Source organism: Pleurodeles waltl, chromosome 10 (genome assembly GCF_031143425.1).
Source record: "Pleurodeles waltl isolate 20211129_DDA chromosome 10, aPleWal1.hap1.20221129, whole genome shotgun sequence".
NCBI lineage: Eukaryota > Metazoa > Chordata > Amphibia > Caudata > Salamandridae > Pleurodeles > Pleurodeles waltl.
In genome coordinates, this window is record NC_090449.1 from 918,883,373 (window position 1) to 918,900,389 (window position 17,017).

General features: G+C 44.4%; 1 protein-coding gene across 2 annotated transcripts in view; it reads right to left on the reverse strand.

Annotated features, from left to right (window-relative positions):
* Positions 1 to 17,017, reverse strand: part of ITGB8 (integrin subunit beta 8) — a 298,148-nt gene that overhangs the window by 21,171 nt on the left and 259,960 nt on the right. For both annotated transcript variants that reach the window (XM_069211685.1, XM_069211686.1), the window contains one exon: positions 9,896 to 9,996. In XM_069211685.1, coding sequence (XP_069067786.1) covers positions 9,896 to 9,996 — 101 coding nt within the window. The remainder of the gene's footprint in view (positions 1 to 9,895; positions 9,997 to 17,017) is intronic.

A 17,017-nucleotide genomic window follows, 5' to 3' on the forward strand; every position in this document is an offset into this window, starting at 1 on the left:
GCACTGAAACCGCCCTCATCTCAGTCACAGACGACATCAGAACCCTGATGGACAACGGTGAAACAGTCGCCCTCATTCTTCTTGACCTCTCGGCTGCCTTTGACACCGTCTGTCACCGTACCCTAATCACCCGCCTCCGCTCCACCGGGATCCAAGACCAGGCCCTGGACTGGATCGCCTCCTTCCTCGTAAACCGCTCCCAAAGAGTCTACCTCCCTCCGTTTCGCTCAGAACCCACTGAGATCATCTGCGGCGTACCTCAAGGCTCATCACTCAGCCCGACACTCTTCAATGTCTACATGAGCCCCCTCGCTAACATCGTACGCAAGCACGACATCATCATCACCTCCTACGCCGACGACACCCAACTTATACTCTCCCTCACCAAGGACCCCGCCAGCGCCAAGACCAACCTACAAGAGGGTATGAAGGACGTCGCAGATTGGATGAGGCTCAGCCGCCTAAAGCTGAACTCTGAAAAAACTGAAGTCCTCATCCTCGGCAACACCCCGTCCGCCTGGGACGACTCCTGGTGGCCCACGGCCCTCGGCACCGCACCGACCCCCGCAGACCACGCCCGCAACCTCGGCTTCATCTTGGACCCCCTTCTCACCATGACCAAGCAAGTCAACGCCGTGTCCTCCGCCTGCTTCCTCACCCTCCGCATGCTCCGCAAGATCTTCCGCTGGATCCCCACCGACACCAGAAAAACCGTGACCCACGCCCTCGTCACGAGCCGCCTGGACTACGGCAACACCCTCTACGCTGGGACCACCGCCAAACTCCAAAATCGCCTGCAACGCATTCAAAACGCCTCAGCCCGCCTCATCCTCGACGTACCCCGCAACAGCCACATCTCCGCACACCTGAGACACCTGCATTGGCTCCCAGTCAGCAAAAGGATCACCTTCCGACTTCTCACCCACGCACACAAAGCCCTCCACGACAAGGGACCGGAATACCTCAACAGACGGCTCAACTTCTACGTCCCCACCCGCCCCCTCCGCTCCTCTGGCCTCGCACTCGCCGCCGTCCCTCGCATCCGACGCTCTACGGCGGGTGGGAGATCTTTCTCCTTCCTGGCGGCCAAGACCTGGAACTCCCTCCCCACCAGCCTCAGGACCACCCAGGACCACTCCGCTTTCCGGAGACTCCTAAAGACCTGGCTGTTCGAGCAGCGATAACCACCCCCTTTGTCCCTAGCGCCTTGAGACCCGCACGGGTGAGTAGCGCGCTTTATAAATGCTAATGATTTGATTTGATTTGATTTGGGATTACTCAAAGGAGGGATACACAAGGGAAGAAATTAGAAAGGGTGTTTGGGAGATCATAGTAGTAAAATGAGGTCTGAGGTGAGCCAAGGAGGTACAGACAAGGTAAGAGTTTGGAAAGGGTTATTTTGGAGATCATAGTAGTAGACTGAGGTTTGGGATGAATCAGAGAGTGAAGGTAGAGGATATATTGAAAGAGGTCTAGGATGAGACATAGAGTAGTGAATTTGAAAGAGTCAAAGGTTTTTTTCTTGTAGATTAGGAGTAAAGTAATAACGGCACAGATACACACTTTCTTGTAGATTAGGAGTAAAGTAATAACGACACAGATACACATCTACAAAGAAATGGTCTATATATATATATATATATATATATATATATATATATATATATATAAGGAAAATAATATATTGAGATACACATTTGTATTGTATATACTCAGACTTTCAAATGTTGTTGTAGTCAAAGCTAATTTATGTATGTATTTTATAACTATTCTATTTTTTAATGTTAGATTTCAATAGTGAAGCAAAATAGTTAGAATGTTATTTACATATTGTGATAGAAAAATAAAAGAGACCTATAACCATCCAATCAAATAAATGATATGAAAATGATGCTGTTGTCGATATACGTCAAACATAACATTATATATATGTGTGTGTGTGTGTGTGTGTATATTTATATATGATATAGTGGCGATTACCACTAGGTAGATATATTTGGGACAGAGTTTCTATATAAAAATAGTTATAATAATGTTTCCTTGCCTATATTTTTGCCCAGTCACATCAGCTGCTGACTTGAAAGTTTTGGGGTAAGCGGTCCAAGGGAGGCTGAGAAAAAGGGGGGGGGTCCCAAACACTTTTTCCCCATTCATTTTCCATAGGGATTTTCAAACAGTGATAGCGCTGCAACTACTGGACGGAATTACACCAAACTTGGCAGAAGGGTATGTCCTGCTCCAAATAGCAACCATTTCTTGTTTTGGTGTAAATCCTTTCAGTACGTTTTGAGAAATGAAGGGGTAAAACAACTTGTATATATAGGGATAGTAAGGATTTTTGGTCCCTCCTGAAGTGTTGGCAGTCATCTTGGGACTTGAATGCCAAGTCCCAGAAAAAAAAGAAAAGAGGCCAGCACTAAAGAACATTTTCTTTAAAAATGTCAGCGCACTTTGCTAGATATCTGCAGATCCTGCAATTAAAAAAAAGCCCCTTGGTGGACCAAGTCCCAAGAGCATTCATTATTAGGAGTGTGGGGGGCCACCTGCCTCCACAGCCCCGGGGGGCACCACCTTCCCAGGGTGAAGCAGATATTATGTAAGGGGGGTGTGCAGTCCCCATGCTCCAGGGATAACTTGTGCCCCAAGGTAACTATAACTTGCGACTTCGCTAGGCACAGCTAATTACTCCACATATTGTATCATTAATGAGATTTTGTATGGCATCTTTTATATCACTGCAGCATGCGAATAAAATTATTGATAAGAAACCTGTGCAAGGCAAAGGCACGAGTTATTAGTACCTTAGGGCGTGAGTCATAGTTACTTGAAAGAACTTTAACTATAACTGCTGAATTTCTATGGTTTTGAATGAGTAAATTCAGAACCTAACCATAACGTCCCTGTAACCTTTGGGTTTTTTTCAGTGAATATATATATATATATTTATATCTTTTGGAAGTATTCAATTTGAGATGGCTACATGTCATTCACTGGCCAGCCTCTCTGAGGCAACTGAAGACTTTTGCTGTTGCAATGTCTTTGGGGTTTTCCAGTGTAAGGAGTATTTGTGTGTCATCTGCATAGTTATAGCATGTGAGATGAAGTTCATTGATCATTGCCAGTAATGGCTTCATGTAGATGTTGAAAAGAATGGGTGAAATGCTAGAGACTTGAGTGAACCCTGCTTTTGTGAAGTACTGTTTGAAGGAGAAAGGGAGAATATGGATAACATCTATTCTATGCTGAAGGTAGCTGAGAAGTCCAAGAGAAGTAGTGCAGCAACCCCTTTCTGGTCTACTGTGTTTTTAAGGTCTTCCCAGATAGTGATGAGGGCAGATGCTGTGCCCCTTCATGGGCAAAATCCTGTTTGTTAGTCAGAAAGTATGGATTGATCTTCAATGAGTTATGACATCTGGGTGAATGCTGCTTCTGTTGTTTGTGCAGGAAAGGTCCATTTGTAATTTTTCTCTAGATGGTCAAGAGGGTCCAGGTTTGTTTTCTTTAATAATGGGCACATGTATACCTTTGTAGGTCTTCTGGAAAGATTCCTGTAGTTAAAACATTAGTGGTGATTCTTCTTACTGGTGTGGCAGTGGAAGTAGTTAAAAGAATGTTCTTGAAGATTTGTGGTGAACAAGGGTCAGAAGGGTAGCTGGTTGGCCTGCTTGCTTTGACAAGGTCCATACATTTACTTTGTTATATTATGTGAAGGAATGCAGAGGCTGGGCTAGCTTACTCTTGGGGGATATTTTTGTAAATGGGTTGGTGCTGGTGTTTTTTCTTTGTCTTAAATATGGGTCCAACATATCTGCTTTGGTTGTGTGATGATTGGCCAGTTAATTCTTGAGTCATGGGATAAGTTCCTTCTGTGCATTTAGGTTTCTAAAATTCAGTGAAAATTTTATACAATTATTTATTTGTATGTTTAGGATTTTGAATTCTGTCTGAATAGAACCGTTTTAGTTTTTTTGATTGCTGACTTGTATATTCTGTTATGTTTGTTTAGATGAAGGTTGCTTTTTGTTTTGAGCCAGTCATGTTGCAACTTTGTAATCTGCTTTTTTATTTCCTTTAGTTCTGTATTTCTTCAAGGTGCTTGTTTCCTTTTGTCCTGTGTTGTTGTTCTCAGTGGTATTGGGATAACAAAAGTTTCATGTAGCCACTCATATTGTTTTTATATGGAATTTATTGTGTTTAGATCTGTGTTGGATGTCATTTGTGTTTCGAAGTATTCAGAACTGAGTTTGTTCCATGGTCCATAGGCGGTGGCAATTAAGGAGGGTGTAATGTGCATTGATTTGTGTTGTTTTATGTTGGAAAGCTACCAAATGATGGTATGACCATGTGACTGGAGTAGTCTTTTGAAAGTTCAGGATTTGCAAAAATGATATCTAGGATGTATCCAGCGATGTGTGTGGGTTTGTGTACAATCTGAAGTAGGTTCACTAAGCCAGTGATGATAGTTTTTGGATGGGGCCTATTGGGTTTGTCAAAACAAATATTTAGGTCACCAAGAATGCACAATATTGAGTGTAGCATAATAAGGTTTGAAACTGTGTCCAGAAATGTGTCTGGGAATGTTGCATTGCTAAATGATGGTCTGTAGGAGGACGTTACAGAAGGAAGTTGGGAGCCTCACAACCTTGTTTAGAAATGCTGTCAGCTTTGGTGAGGTTTATAGTTTGCTTGAATAATCCAACACCTCCTTTGACTATATGATTTTATATGACAGTTTGATAGCCTGAAGTAACAGCTTCATGCAACACAAGAGCCATGTCATCTCTCAACCATGATTTAGTTATGAAAAGTAAGTCACGTTGAGTGTCAGTGAATAGATCATAGATGTGGTGCTTGTTTACAGAAAGTGATCGAGCATTTACTAGTAGGCAGTTTAAAGGTTGTGTTTTGATGGTGGTGTGAATGTTTTCCAGAACATTGAGCAGCGTTCTTTGAATTTGTAGCAGGTGAGTTATTAGTGCTAATATTAACTGAATGAGGATAGCAATAGTGTTATTTTTGTATATTGTATTCCTCATCCAGCAGGCTGAAAAAACAGTGTGTAGGTGGTGGAGATAGTGGTTGAGAGTGAGTTGGTGAGCTGTATTGGTTTTGTAGAGTAGCCTTTTTGTGAATGGGTATTTGAAGTTGTGAAGAGTGGCATTCTGTTTATTTTGTTTGTGTCGGTTTAGGGTGGAAAGAGTATGGGTTGGGGTGGTGGTAGAGAATATGGGTCATGTTTTAGAGCTCTGAATTGTGTAATGGATGAGAGGCGGGTGAATGAGAGTTGTTGCATTGCTGTATTTGTAGTAGGTTTTGGTGAAGATAGAAACTTTGGGAGGAAAGATGGTTTAGAATGTGCATCATTTGTGTATTCATAGGGGTGGAAGTGGATGTATGTTTCTAATTTGTGACCGAAAGCTTTATGACATTTTGTGTGTGAGATTTTGATGTGCTGGTGCGTGTTATGTTTAGTTTTTGTCGAGTAGTGAAAGGAGATATTGATGTAGTGGTTTTCTGAGGACTTACATATACTGTAAAGTACTATTGGTGAGTGGAATTTGAATGATAAAGGGGTGGTGATATATTTTGGAAAAGAGTGTATGTAGTGTATGTGGTGTGTGAGAGGGAGTGGACAAGAGTTATGAATGTGTTAGATCAGATAGCTGGAAGAGGTGATATGTGTGGTGGTGTGGAGAGAAAGGATTGTTTGTGTTTTTTTGATGAAAGAGGTGGAGTATGTTGGTGGATGATATCATGGAGGGCTGAGTTTAGTGGTGACAGAAAGGTGTCTGACAGGAGCAAATAGAGGGTAGAGTTGGTGCTTTGTATTAACAGGGTGTATGTCTGGATGGATTAATATTAAGCATAATGTGGCCTTGTGCTGTGTTGATGTGTGGTTTTGTCTGTGGTATTGGACAGAGTTCTGTTTTGTGAGGTTAAGGTGCCATTGTGTGGTAGTTGGGGTAAAAGGGAATATTGGTGTGATATGTGTGATTTGTGTGATTTGGTTGTGGTTGTTGAGACATTGAAATGTGGATAGGATTTGTTTGTAGTAAATGAGTAGAGTGCATTAGACAAGAGTATATTGATATGTTTTGTGACGTGGATGGGTTATGGTGGTGGCTCATCATTGGACAAAAGGACAGCATTTCCGGCCCTAGGTCAGATCTGACTCAACCAGGCCCAAACAGGCAACTGATCTTGTCCTCTCAGCCCTCATCCTCGATGTACGAGCTGAGACGTTAAGGTTAAATACGTCAGGAGACACCTTTGGACAATCAAAACCCTAGCCCTAAGCCCTGGGACCAATAGTAGATGGCCTATCAACCAATCACATCCCTATCCCTAACAGCCAATCAAAACCCAAACCCTAAACCATAAGTCCAATAGAAACCAATAGAAACCCTAGGCCCAGGAGCCAATCAGACCCTTAGCCCTATTAACCAATCAGACCTCAACCAACCAATATAAAGTTATATAAGGGACATGTGACTTTAAACAAAGGCTGGTGCGCAGGGAGCTGCTCCTGAAGTCCGAATCTCCTTGGATACAGACAGGCTCAAGCCACACTTTATAGTTCTGTTTAGCCTTGCAGGTAAGGCCCAAATCTAAAGCCATAAAAAATACTGTTTTTTAAGTACTTAAACTAATCACATTTTCTATTAAAAAACGAGTGCTGCATATACTTTCGAAAAACAGTTTCAACCACAAAGCAGATTAAGTAGTATCTTAATCCCACTCTGGTTGGCCTCTGAGGTGTAGTTTGCCTTTTTAATTTGTAAAAAAGAAGGGGAAAGAGTGGATTGCCTTTTTCAGGCCCTTGCTCAGTATAGGGGAAAACTAGGAGAGAAATGTAAACAGTCACTGGTAGAAAACAACTGCAGTTTTAAAAGTACAAATTGCACAGAGACCAAGAGGTAAATTTAAACAGTCACAGACAGAGGAAGAAAGCAGTTTTACATTTTCAATAATACACAGCACAAAGTCTGTGCTCTTACCATCTTCTTTGTCTCTTGCTCACTGGAATGTTAAGGGCACGGAGAAGCTGGGGCTACAAAATTTAGGTGACTGTCTTGGGGTTCCATCCACAAACTTGAAGGGCCTGTGGAGGTGTAGAAGGGGGCTCAGGGTTGCTTGTAGGCTAGAGGGCCAATCAATAAAGCACAGGCTGGTGGGCAGAGGGGCAGGGAGCTACTCCTGAAGTCAGAATCTCCTTGGATACAGACAGGCTAAATCCACACTTCAGATTTGATGTGGTTTTGGTCCACTCACTTGTGTATATAATGCAGGTAATGCTTAATCCTAAATATGAATTCAGGGACTGTAATCTGTATATATATATATATATATATATATATATATATATATATATATATATGGTGTTGTCACTAATTTGTAAGCACACAATAGTTCAACATACACATTGAAAAGAATAGGTGCTAAGATCAAACTTTGTGGGATGCTGCAAGAGACAGAGGGCCTGATTTAGATGTTGGTGGTAATGGTCCTACCACTGGGTTTTCAACTAAAAACCCATCTGCTGCCCTGATGGTTCGCCTGCTGTATTTTGATGTGGGCGGTCTCATAGCCAAAAGCCTGCATTCGAACTGTCATCTCCGGAAGGGAAAAGTGGATGTCGGCGGGAACCCAGACACCCTCATCATCATGCAGATTTGGATTGCCTTACCACCAAGAAAAAGGTGGTGATCCGACCTCCACGTCTGAGTTGGAGGATTTGGGTGGGGTGAGTATGAAAACGTACTTTTTTTTCCAACTACACTTCTGTTTTCCACTGGTCCAGACTGGACAAAACCTGCTATCGCTGCTGCCACCTACCTATAGAGAAAATACAACCCCGACACCAGACTTGAAGGTAAGGGTGCCATGCATATGTCAGGGAGACAATTGTGTCACACATGACTGGGGACACACTGGCACAACACGCATATCATACACAATTGTCATTGTGGCGTCAGTATTCACTGCCAAATGAATGCAGGCACCACAATAATGGCACATTAACACTTGTGAATGGTGTCCATGTGTGCGCATTGCAAGGAGACCTGTACGGGTAGGCTTGTGGCATCTTTTGTGTATGTGAGTAAGTATGTCTATGTGTGTGTGTGGATTGGGTGGTTGAGGTGGAGTGAGCTGGAGTAGGTAGTGTGGTTGTGTCTGTATGTGTGTCACTTGCATGTGAGCTTGATGTTGTTGTGTATGTTGTATTGCCATGTGAAATATTCAGGTGAGTGGTGTTGTTGTGTTGCGGACGTTGTCATGATGTGTGTAGTTGTGCTTGTGTGTGAGTTAGTTTTTGTAGATGGGTGTGTAGTTGTGTTTGTTGTTCTGATTGCATCATGTGTGGGTGCAGTGTCAATGGTGTGTGTATGTTGTGGTATGGATGGATGTCAATGTGTGTTTTCAGCATGTATGGGTTGTGTTGTGTTGGAATTGCAATGGATGATGCTGTGAATGTGCTCTGTTGTGCAGTGTGCAGTTCAGGGTTACACATCTGACTAAGGGACAGTGTGTGTGTCACTTACCTTTATTACATAGCCCCTACCATTTTGCAAAGTCCACTGGGTTCCACCACCGTCCACCCCCATCAGTAATCTGTTGTCAGCCCACCGCTTTCAGAGCTGTAACATCAAAATACGGGCATAACACTGTTGATTTGATGGTCTTTTTGGGTCTGCCACCAACGCAGCTTGGTGGTAACATCGCCAAGAGCTAAATCAGGCCGAAAGTTGGAGAGTTTGGATCACAGCAAAATAATTATTTTAGCCAAAACTACAGATACACATGTAGGAGAGAGTCCAGCTGAATAAGGATAATAGAAGCTTGTGCACACATGTTGAGTCCAATATGTCAAGATATGGCAGATTCCATACAATTCTCTCTTTGGGATAATTTACATCATTTTATTTACACCAATGTGGTGTTAAATGGGCAAATATGCTGCACCATAATTACTTCGTAACTCCTTGCACCACATTATGCCTGCAGCAGGCAAAATGTATGCAAGGGGGTGTACCCCCGATAGGGGGGCCGAAAAAATTGTGCAAAGAAAACTAACAGATTTCTTTGCGTCATTTTTACTGGCATTTTTTAACGTCTGCTCAGAGCAGGCATTAAAAGGGGGCACACCGTTGGTTTCAGTGGGTCCCTATGTACTGTTCAGGGTTAGAGCCAAAATGTTGGCGCTAATTCTGAACACCCCCTACCCTGAGCCATGGTGTGCTGTATTTTAAATACGGTGCACACATGGTGGCGGTAGGGAGGCACTAAAGGGCGCAAGGAAAGTGGCACTGCACTAGGTGCAGCACCACATTTCTGAAATATGCCCCAAAGTCTGCAGAGCAGCTGTCTGAAATATGGCGACTGCTCAGCAAATTCCAGTGCCTTAATTGGAGCTTGGCAGCTGCTCCTCCAAACACAAATAGATATCTGCAGGGCAGGCAGAGATTTCTATATATGGTTGGCAGTAATCCAGTCCCGGTGATGAAGATGTCTTCCGCCACCCAGATGAAGCTGAACAACATTTCACTTGGTCAAATATAATAAAAAAATAAGTGAGTCTGGTAGAAAATGCACAGATAGTGAGGCCCACTATTTGTAGAAAATATTGGTTGCATTTTGATTTATTATTTTTTGACACCTGTTAAATGTGTCATTCTAAGGACGATATATTGTAATGATTAAAGAAAATCCTACCATAGTGCGTTTATCCTCTAACAAAAACAACAGAGAAGGTTTTAAAATTGGCAGAAAGTATCCCATCTGCTTTCCTTCATGTATTTTCGTTGGCTGCTCGAAACATGTAAATACCAATACCCGGAGGTCACTTACCAATGCTTACCAATGCTTCTGCTTTTTAAAAGAAGACTTTACGTACCTGACGTTTGGTCAAGGTGATATACAATTTTAGTGCAGGAGGTTCTACAGTGATAGTTCATAGTGTGTGACATATTAAAAATATGACACTGCAGACAGTTCCTGAAAATGAATATAGAACAACAGTTTGAGATGTCACACATCCATGTTCTACATAGTTTATTTACACCTATGTAAAAATTCCTGCAGCAGTAGTGAATAAGGTAACTCAATGCATTTTCAAATCAATAATACATCTGAAAGATGTCCCTTTAGTGTTAAGTTTATTTCGGAAAAAATCATTACAAAAATATTGATTTTCAATAAACATAAGCAAATATTTAATTTTCAATCAAATACATTTCTATTTACAATGCTCCGTTATAAAACAAAACATAAAATCACAATAAAAAGTTAAAATAATTCTATATCTAATTGGCAGCTAATCACAAAAAGGATTCTCTTTATACTTAGAATAAAACCATGTACAAACAAGCATTTGCAATGCAACGGGTCTCGCATTTGCTCGAGTTAGAGCTATTAGCGTTGTAAACGTCTAACTGGACTTTTCTTGCCACATAAATTGAAGGGAAAAAATGAGTGTGATTGTGCTATGTAAAAACCAGCGAGATCGCGCTGAAATTGAAAACCAAAAAAACAAGCATGGTCGCGCTATGTAAAGCCCAGACTGCGTGGAAAATAAAAAGATAAAGTAGTGCAGAAAACAAGCTAAAAACATTGAGCTTCGTATGTTTTCAGTAGTTGGCTGGTGCGCTAGAAGGCTATAAACCGGAAAAGGCATGATGTATGCATGTCTTTTACTAATGGATTCTAAAAGGCAAGCCCACGAAGCAATGAAAGTGACAGGCGTGACATGGGCGTGGTTAAAAACCCAAAGAGAGATTACAACAGGAACGGGGCGCTGGTCATATGGTAATATTTAATGTTAAAATATATTTTTACATAAGATAACACACTAGCATCCCCCATAGGGCACGTTCCAGGGGGATTAAAGGTAACTAGATATCTTAAACAATCATATTCTTAAACTAGAGAATATCTCTAATATTGCCAAAATATTCTAGTCTAAAGTTTTAGGCCTTTCGCTTTCCTTATTAGCCTCAATGAGAAAAAATAGTTACTTATAGTAAAAACAGTGTCAATGGATGTGTCACCCTTTAATAACATTAAGGCCTCCATATACCTCCGCGTATCAAGACATTTATACAGCTGGGCAAAAGAATAACACGTGAGGTAGATTTTCAATGGCTTACAAGGAACACAAAGTGCAGACAGGCGAGGGAGCATTATTCCTCCTAGCTTTCCATTATGTAGTAAATGTCCCAAATTTCAAGCAAGTCATAACAGAATTTTAAATATAGGGATTTTGTAATTTGCTGCAATGGTATGTGTAGAAATGCTCCATACATGTGGCTATCCTCGATTAGGAAAAATTGGTTTCTCAATCTACCAAAGGTGGGGTTACAATGCAGCATGGCCTGGATGTACTTCCAGTAACGGGTTTTTAACTGAGCTTTTGAGGCTGCTACCAGTGATTCAGGATCTATCCAGAAGGAACAAAGGCCCAGCTTGTCAAACCAAGACTGGACGTATTGAACCACAGGAAGATACAGTGACTATCAAGGGTCAAAAATTATTTTTCTCCACTTTGATATGGCGTAAGCTCCTCCATGGTCAAATACTCACCCAACATAGTAGGGGCCTTAGTCTAGCGAGTTCCCCCACTTTTGTTAGAGCAATGTCAAGAAACATAGGTTTTAATGGAGTGCTCTTAGGAAGATGGAGGAGTGAGCAAAGTAACTTATTAAAATAAGCACATCTACATTCGCAAGGTCCCAGATTTCAGCCCCGTACAGGGCAGCTGATCAGGCCTTTAATTTGTATAATTCAAGGGCTGGGAGTAGGGCTCTGGAGGATGTTCCTTGTAACTTCTAGTAGATCACTGAGGCTTGGTACTGGGCCACAACAATTCTCTTCTGTATGTGGGGGGATCATGATAATCTACTACCGAGCATTATACTCAAAAACTCTAACCTAAGATATGCTCCAGATGTTCATTACCCAGGGACAGCATTTGTTTCAATGATTTATGAGGTCTGACTGCCATCAATTTAATTTTTGAAATATTAATCTCCAGGCTCTTGGTGAAACAAAATAGTTTCGTTTTTTTTAACTGTTTTTATTGAGTTTTTAAACTATGAACATCCAGTGCAGTGCAGGTCATGCAAGATATAATACCCATACTGTATTACAAAACCAAAAAAATATTATTGAGCAAAGACCAACCAGGGGCCAGTCACGTCCACTATATTATTGTGACCCATCCACCCTCTCAAACCACAAAAGATTCACATGAAACCAAACATGATATATTACTGGTGAAAAATGTATAAATGTCAATAACATAGTTGGTCTTCACCTGATCGAAAGGCTCAATGTGTGATTCCCCTCCCCCCCCAACCTCTGTACTATCTGCATCCTCCACACCCGAGAACCGGTCCAGTAAGGGTCCCCAAGCTACCAAATCAGTGAGTGCCTTGTCATCCCTGCGAGCAAAGCGCATATGTTGCGCCTCAGCTACACCCCACTCCATTAAGTCCCATATCCAGTCGGGGAGCAATGGATTCCGGGTGCTCATCCATCCAATCGCTACCCTGCGCCTGGCCAACACTAACGCCATCTGTGCTAATTTATATGGAATACTCCGACCCTGCGGTTTCCGCACCACTTCCAGTAGGCAGGTCATTGGGGTTACCTATATCCCCAAACCTGTCACCTCCTCTACTTTCGCCACTACTGTGTGCCAAAAATTGTTTTCCAATCTGCAAGTCCAAACCAAATGCAGGAAGGAAGCTCCCAGCACGCCACACCTAGGACACCCCACTCTGCGCCTCGGGTCAATCTTATTTAGATGACTGGGTGTGAGGTACGCTCTCTATACAGAGTTAAAATACAGTAGCTTAAATCTGTTATTACATGACACCTTACAAACCATGGATAGGGCTAGATCCCAGTCAGTATCCGATATGGGTACCCTCAGGTCCCTCTCCCATGCCCTGGGGCTCACACCCATCACAGCCAGCTGATCCTACCGAAGAGCTTTATAAAACTGGGTAATCAAGTGCAATCCCTCGCCCCAATTAAGCAGGCCATGTTGCACCACAGAGGCCCCGTAGGCCAGCGGGAAACCACTCCAGATCTCACATGCCACACTTTCAAGTTTAGCGTATTGCAGGAATTGACCAGATCCCACACCGAACAAGTCCCTGGCTTCAGTGAAAGAAATTAGGGTAAAGATCCCTAGCTATCTTACAACCACCCAGTCTCAAGGCTTCTACAGACATTAACTGTTCCATTTCCCGAAAGGGTGCTAGATCCCATATTCTCAGTTTCCGGTTGAAAGGAGCTCGTTGGAGCACACAGTGGACCTCACCAAATAGGGAGCTGCGGGGACAGAATCATCAAAAGATACACCAGTGCCTGCCTATCCAACATTCCAGTAAACAGTCTCTTCTCCCAATTATCGGTATCTGTCATCCATTTAGCAGAGAAGTGCAGGTGTGCTGCATAATGATAATGTCTACGATTGGGAATCGCTAGTCCCCCCTCCCCCCCTTCGAGATCCCTCTGCAGGACCGGCAGAGCCACCCTGCTACATCGTCCAGCCCACACCAAAGAAATTAAAAGTCTGTCAAGCCTACAGAAGAACCGAGCAGTCAATAGGCACAGCAAATTCTGGACCAAGTATAGGCATTGTGGCAGGAAGACCATCTTTGCTACCGCTGCTCTACCCATGACAGAAAAAGGTAATCTATTCCAAAAAAAGACCGAACGCTCCAGACCGGCAACCACCCGCTCAACATTATGTTTTGTTGTGTGCAACCACAGTGTGTGTGCCCCAAATGACCAAGTATTCGAAACTCTCAATCTCCCACCTAAGGCCAGCTCCAGGTAAGTCAGCCTGTGGTACATCGCAGAGGGATCCCAAGGGGAACAGGAGTGATTTTTTCCGATTGACCCTATGGCCAGAACCAACCCCACACACATCTATCCTCTGTAACAACATTGGAACCGAGACAAGGGCCCCCCGGAGATAAACCAGCGCATCATTTGCATATTAAGAAACCACATGAGTGACCTGCCCCACCCAGATCCCCCACGGAGCCATGCCCTCGCGAAGCCATATCGCCAGCAGCTCCACAGCGAGAGCAAAGAGGAGAGGCGAGAGCGGACAACCCTGCATTGTACCCCTACCAATCTCCCAGGAGTCAGATAGCTCCCCACCACCAGTACCTGCGCAGTAGGAGCATTGTATAACAGTCGCACCCAGGCACAGAAACCAGGACCAAACCCCATACCATGCAACACCTCCAGCAGATAACCCCACTCACCCATATCAAAGGCCTTCTCAAGGTCCAAGGACACCAGCGCCAATTTGGTTTTCTCGCCCTCCATCTCATGCAAGACATGAGTCAAACGACGCAGGTGTGCTGCGACCAGGGATAAGCCCACATTGATCCTCGTGTACCAGACCCTGAATCACTCCACGTAGTCGAGAGGCCAAAATTGTACAAAGTATCTTAACATCGCTATTTAACATGGTGAGCGGGTGATATAAAGAAGGATCACTGGGGTCCCCACCCGGCTTAAGCATCAAGCATACTATGCCCTGTCGCATAGAGTCTGGCAACCTACCACACTAGCGTGGCTTCCTCAAACACTTCCAGAAGCCTCTCCTGCAGGGACAGGGAGAACTTCTGATACCACTCGATAGGAAACCCGTCGCCACCCGGACACTTAGACTTAGACATCGCAGCTATTGCTTTGATAACCTCCTCAACAGTAACCGCCGCATCCAGGGCCCCCCTTCTCTCCACACCCAGCCGCAGAAGACGCATCAGCTTCAGAAATCCCCCTATGCCCTCTTCCGGAGGTACCGGACCAGAGCTCGAACCCTTCTGCAGGTGCTCTGCCAAGACCCGCAAAATATCTGTATGCTTTGTATACGTCTCCCCCTCCACATTCCGAATGTGCATTATAGGAGGGGACTCCACCTCCCTCTTTAGAATCCACCCCAGGAGCTTGCCAGCTTTATCCCCCTGCCGATGCAGGCACTGCCTATATGTTTTGAGGGTGACCTGACTCAAGGTATCCCAACAATCGTTAACTTCCTTGTATAATCTAAGCTCCTCCCTTTCAGCTGTTCTTGTGTCTGGAAACTTCCGCTGCAGAGCCCCTAGTTTCGCCTCTAACTCCGTGAGTTCTTGCTCCATTCACCTGCGTACCCCGCATGCCATACCAATGCAAACCCCTCGCACCACAGCCTTAACAGCCTCCCACTCCAACCCCCTAGAAGCCGTTGTATTCCAAATCAAGTTCATATAACCAGTAATGGCCTCCCCCACCCCATCTCTGCGCCACACATTCATAAGAAATTCTGCAGGTAAGCGCCAACTACGCGCAGTGCTGGTGCCCGTTGCCCCCCATTGTGGTTGCATCAAGACAGGTGCATGATCAGACAGAAACCGACCCAGATGTGACCTCCAGTACCTTAGAACCGTGAAGACCGGCCAGAAGAAACCTATCCTAATGAGTATGCGTATTATGGGTTCCAGAGTGACAGGTGAATTCCTTACCCTCCGGGTATAACTCCCTCCAACTATCCCATAACCCTAACTGGATCATCACATCGGTAAGTGATCTCACCATCAGGGGTTTGGTACCCAGCTTCAGCGGGAGGTGATCCAGTTCCCCATTCAGTATGCAGTTGTAATCACCCGCCCATACAATGGACTTATCCACACTCTTGCCCGGGATGTCCGGTACGTTGGTGTAAAATGAGGGATCATCAATATTGGGTGCATAAGTGTTAAGCATAATGATGGGTAAGCCATCCAGCATGCCCTCGACTAGAACATATCTCCCCTCAACATCAACCTCACTGTATGTGTGGGTAAAAGGAACCCCTGGAGCCACCCACGCTGTCACACCCCTCACTTAAGAGGAAAGGGAGGAAGATAACATTTGACCCCACCATTTCTTAGAGAGCTTTTGTGCCTCCTCCTCCGTCATGTGTGTCTCCTATAAACAGGCAATATGCACCTTCTGTCTCTTTAGGAAGGAGTGTACCCTATATCGCTTGGTAAAGCTCTTCAACCCCCTAACATTCCATATCAACATGTTAATCTTGCGACCCATTTTGGTACTGAATTACCAACCTCGCTGCTCTAATGCCTCCCCCGGCGTCAGACCCACCATGTGGAAGTAAAGAAGGTACATCATGCATGTCTCGCTATTATACCTGCACTGTAAAACCAACTTCAAACATTGACGAACTGTGCCAATCGAACCCCTCATTCAGCCCCCACCCCGGACATACAGTATAACAACCAGAACAAACCACCATACTGCAGATCCAGTCCGTAAATGCTGCCACGAGAACAGCCTAATCCCCACCACCCATGTATAAGAACCTACCACAAATGTGGATGAAACCCCCCCTCCACCCGGCATCAATGTAGTATTGCCCACATGTGAACCATCATTACTACATATTATTTGCATTGCCCCCGTTAATATCTTGCATCGCCAACCACCGACAGTGCCCGTTCAGGACCCCGTTCGCCATCTCCCAGCACCACCGTCCAGAGGCAGATCGCTCCCACACAGTCCCAAGCCCCCTGATAAAGGGCACCACAAGCAGCTCCAAGCGTCAGCAACAAAGTCAGCCCTGCGCGGAAGCCAACAACTCATTTGGCTCCGGCCCTCCACCAGAGCCATCCGCCGACCCAGCAGGCACCACAGCCATCGTCCCATCCTGTTGTATCTCAATCTTGAGCACAAAAAGTCCTCCACTTACCCCGAGCCGCAGTGTCCTCCTACAGGCCACCTCCACGGATCCTCCAGTAAGGCCACTCTCAAGCCCTGAATAGCGGCAAGAATGTCAGCTCATGAGGGTTCTTCAGTGGTCGTCATCCCACTCTGGCCCTCGACAGCCCACCCGGACGGACATGGCGCTGGGGTAGGGGCACCAGAGTGGTATATTGTTCCATTGTGTTTCCCTGCGAGACATCAGTCCGCCGATGTCGCCCCATCCCTAAGCAGCAGTAGAAGTAGACTGTAC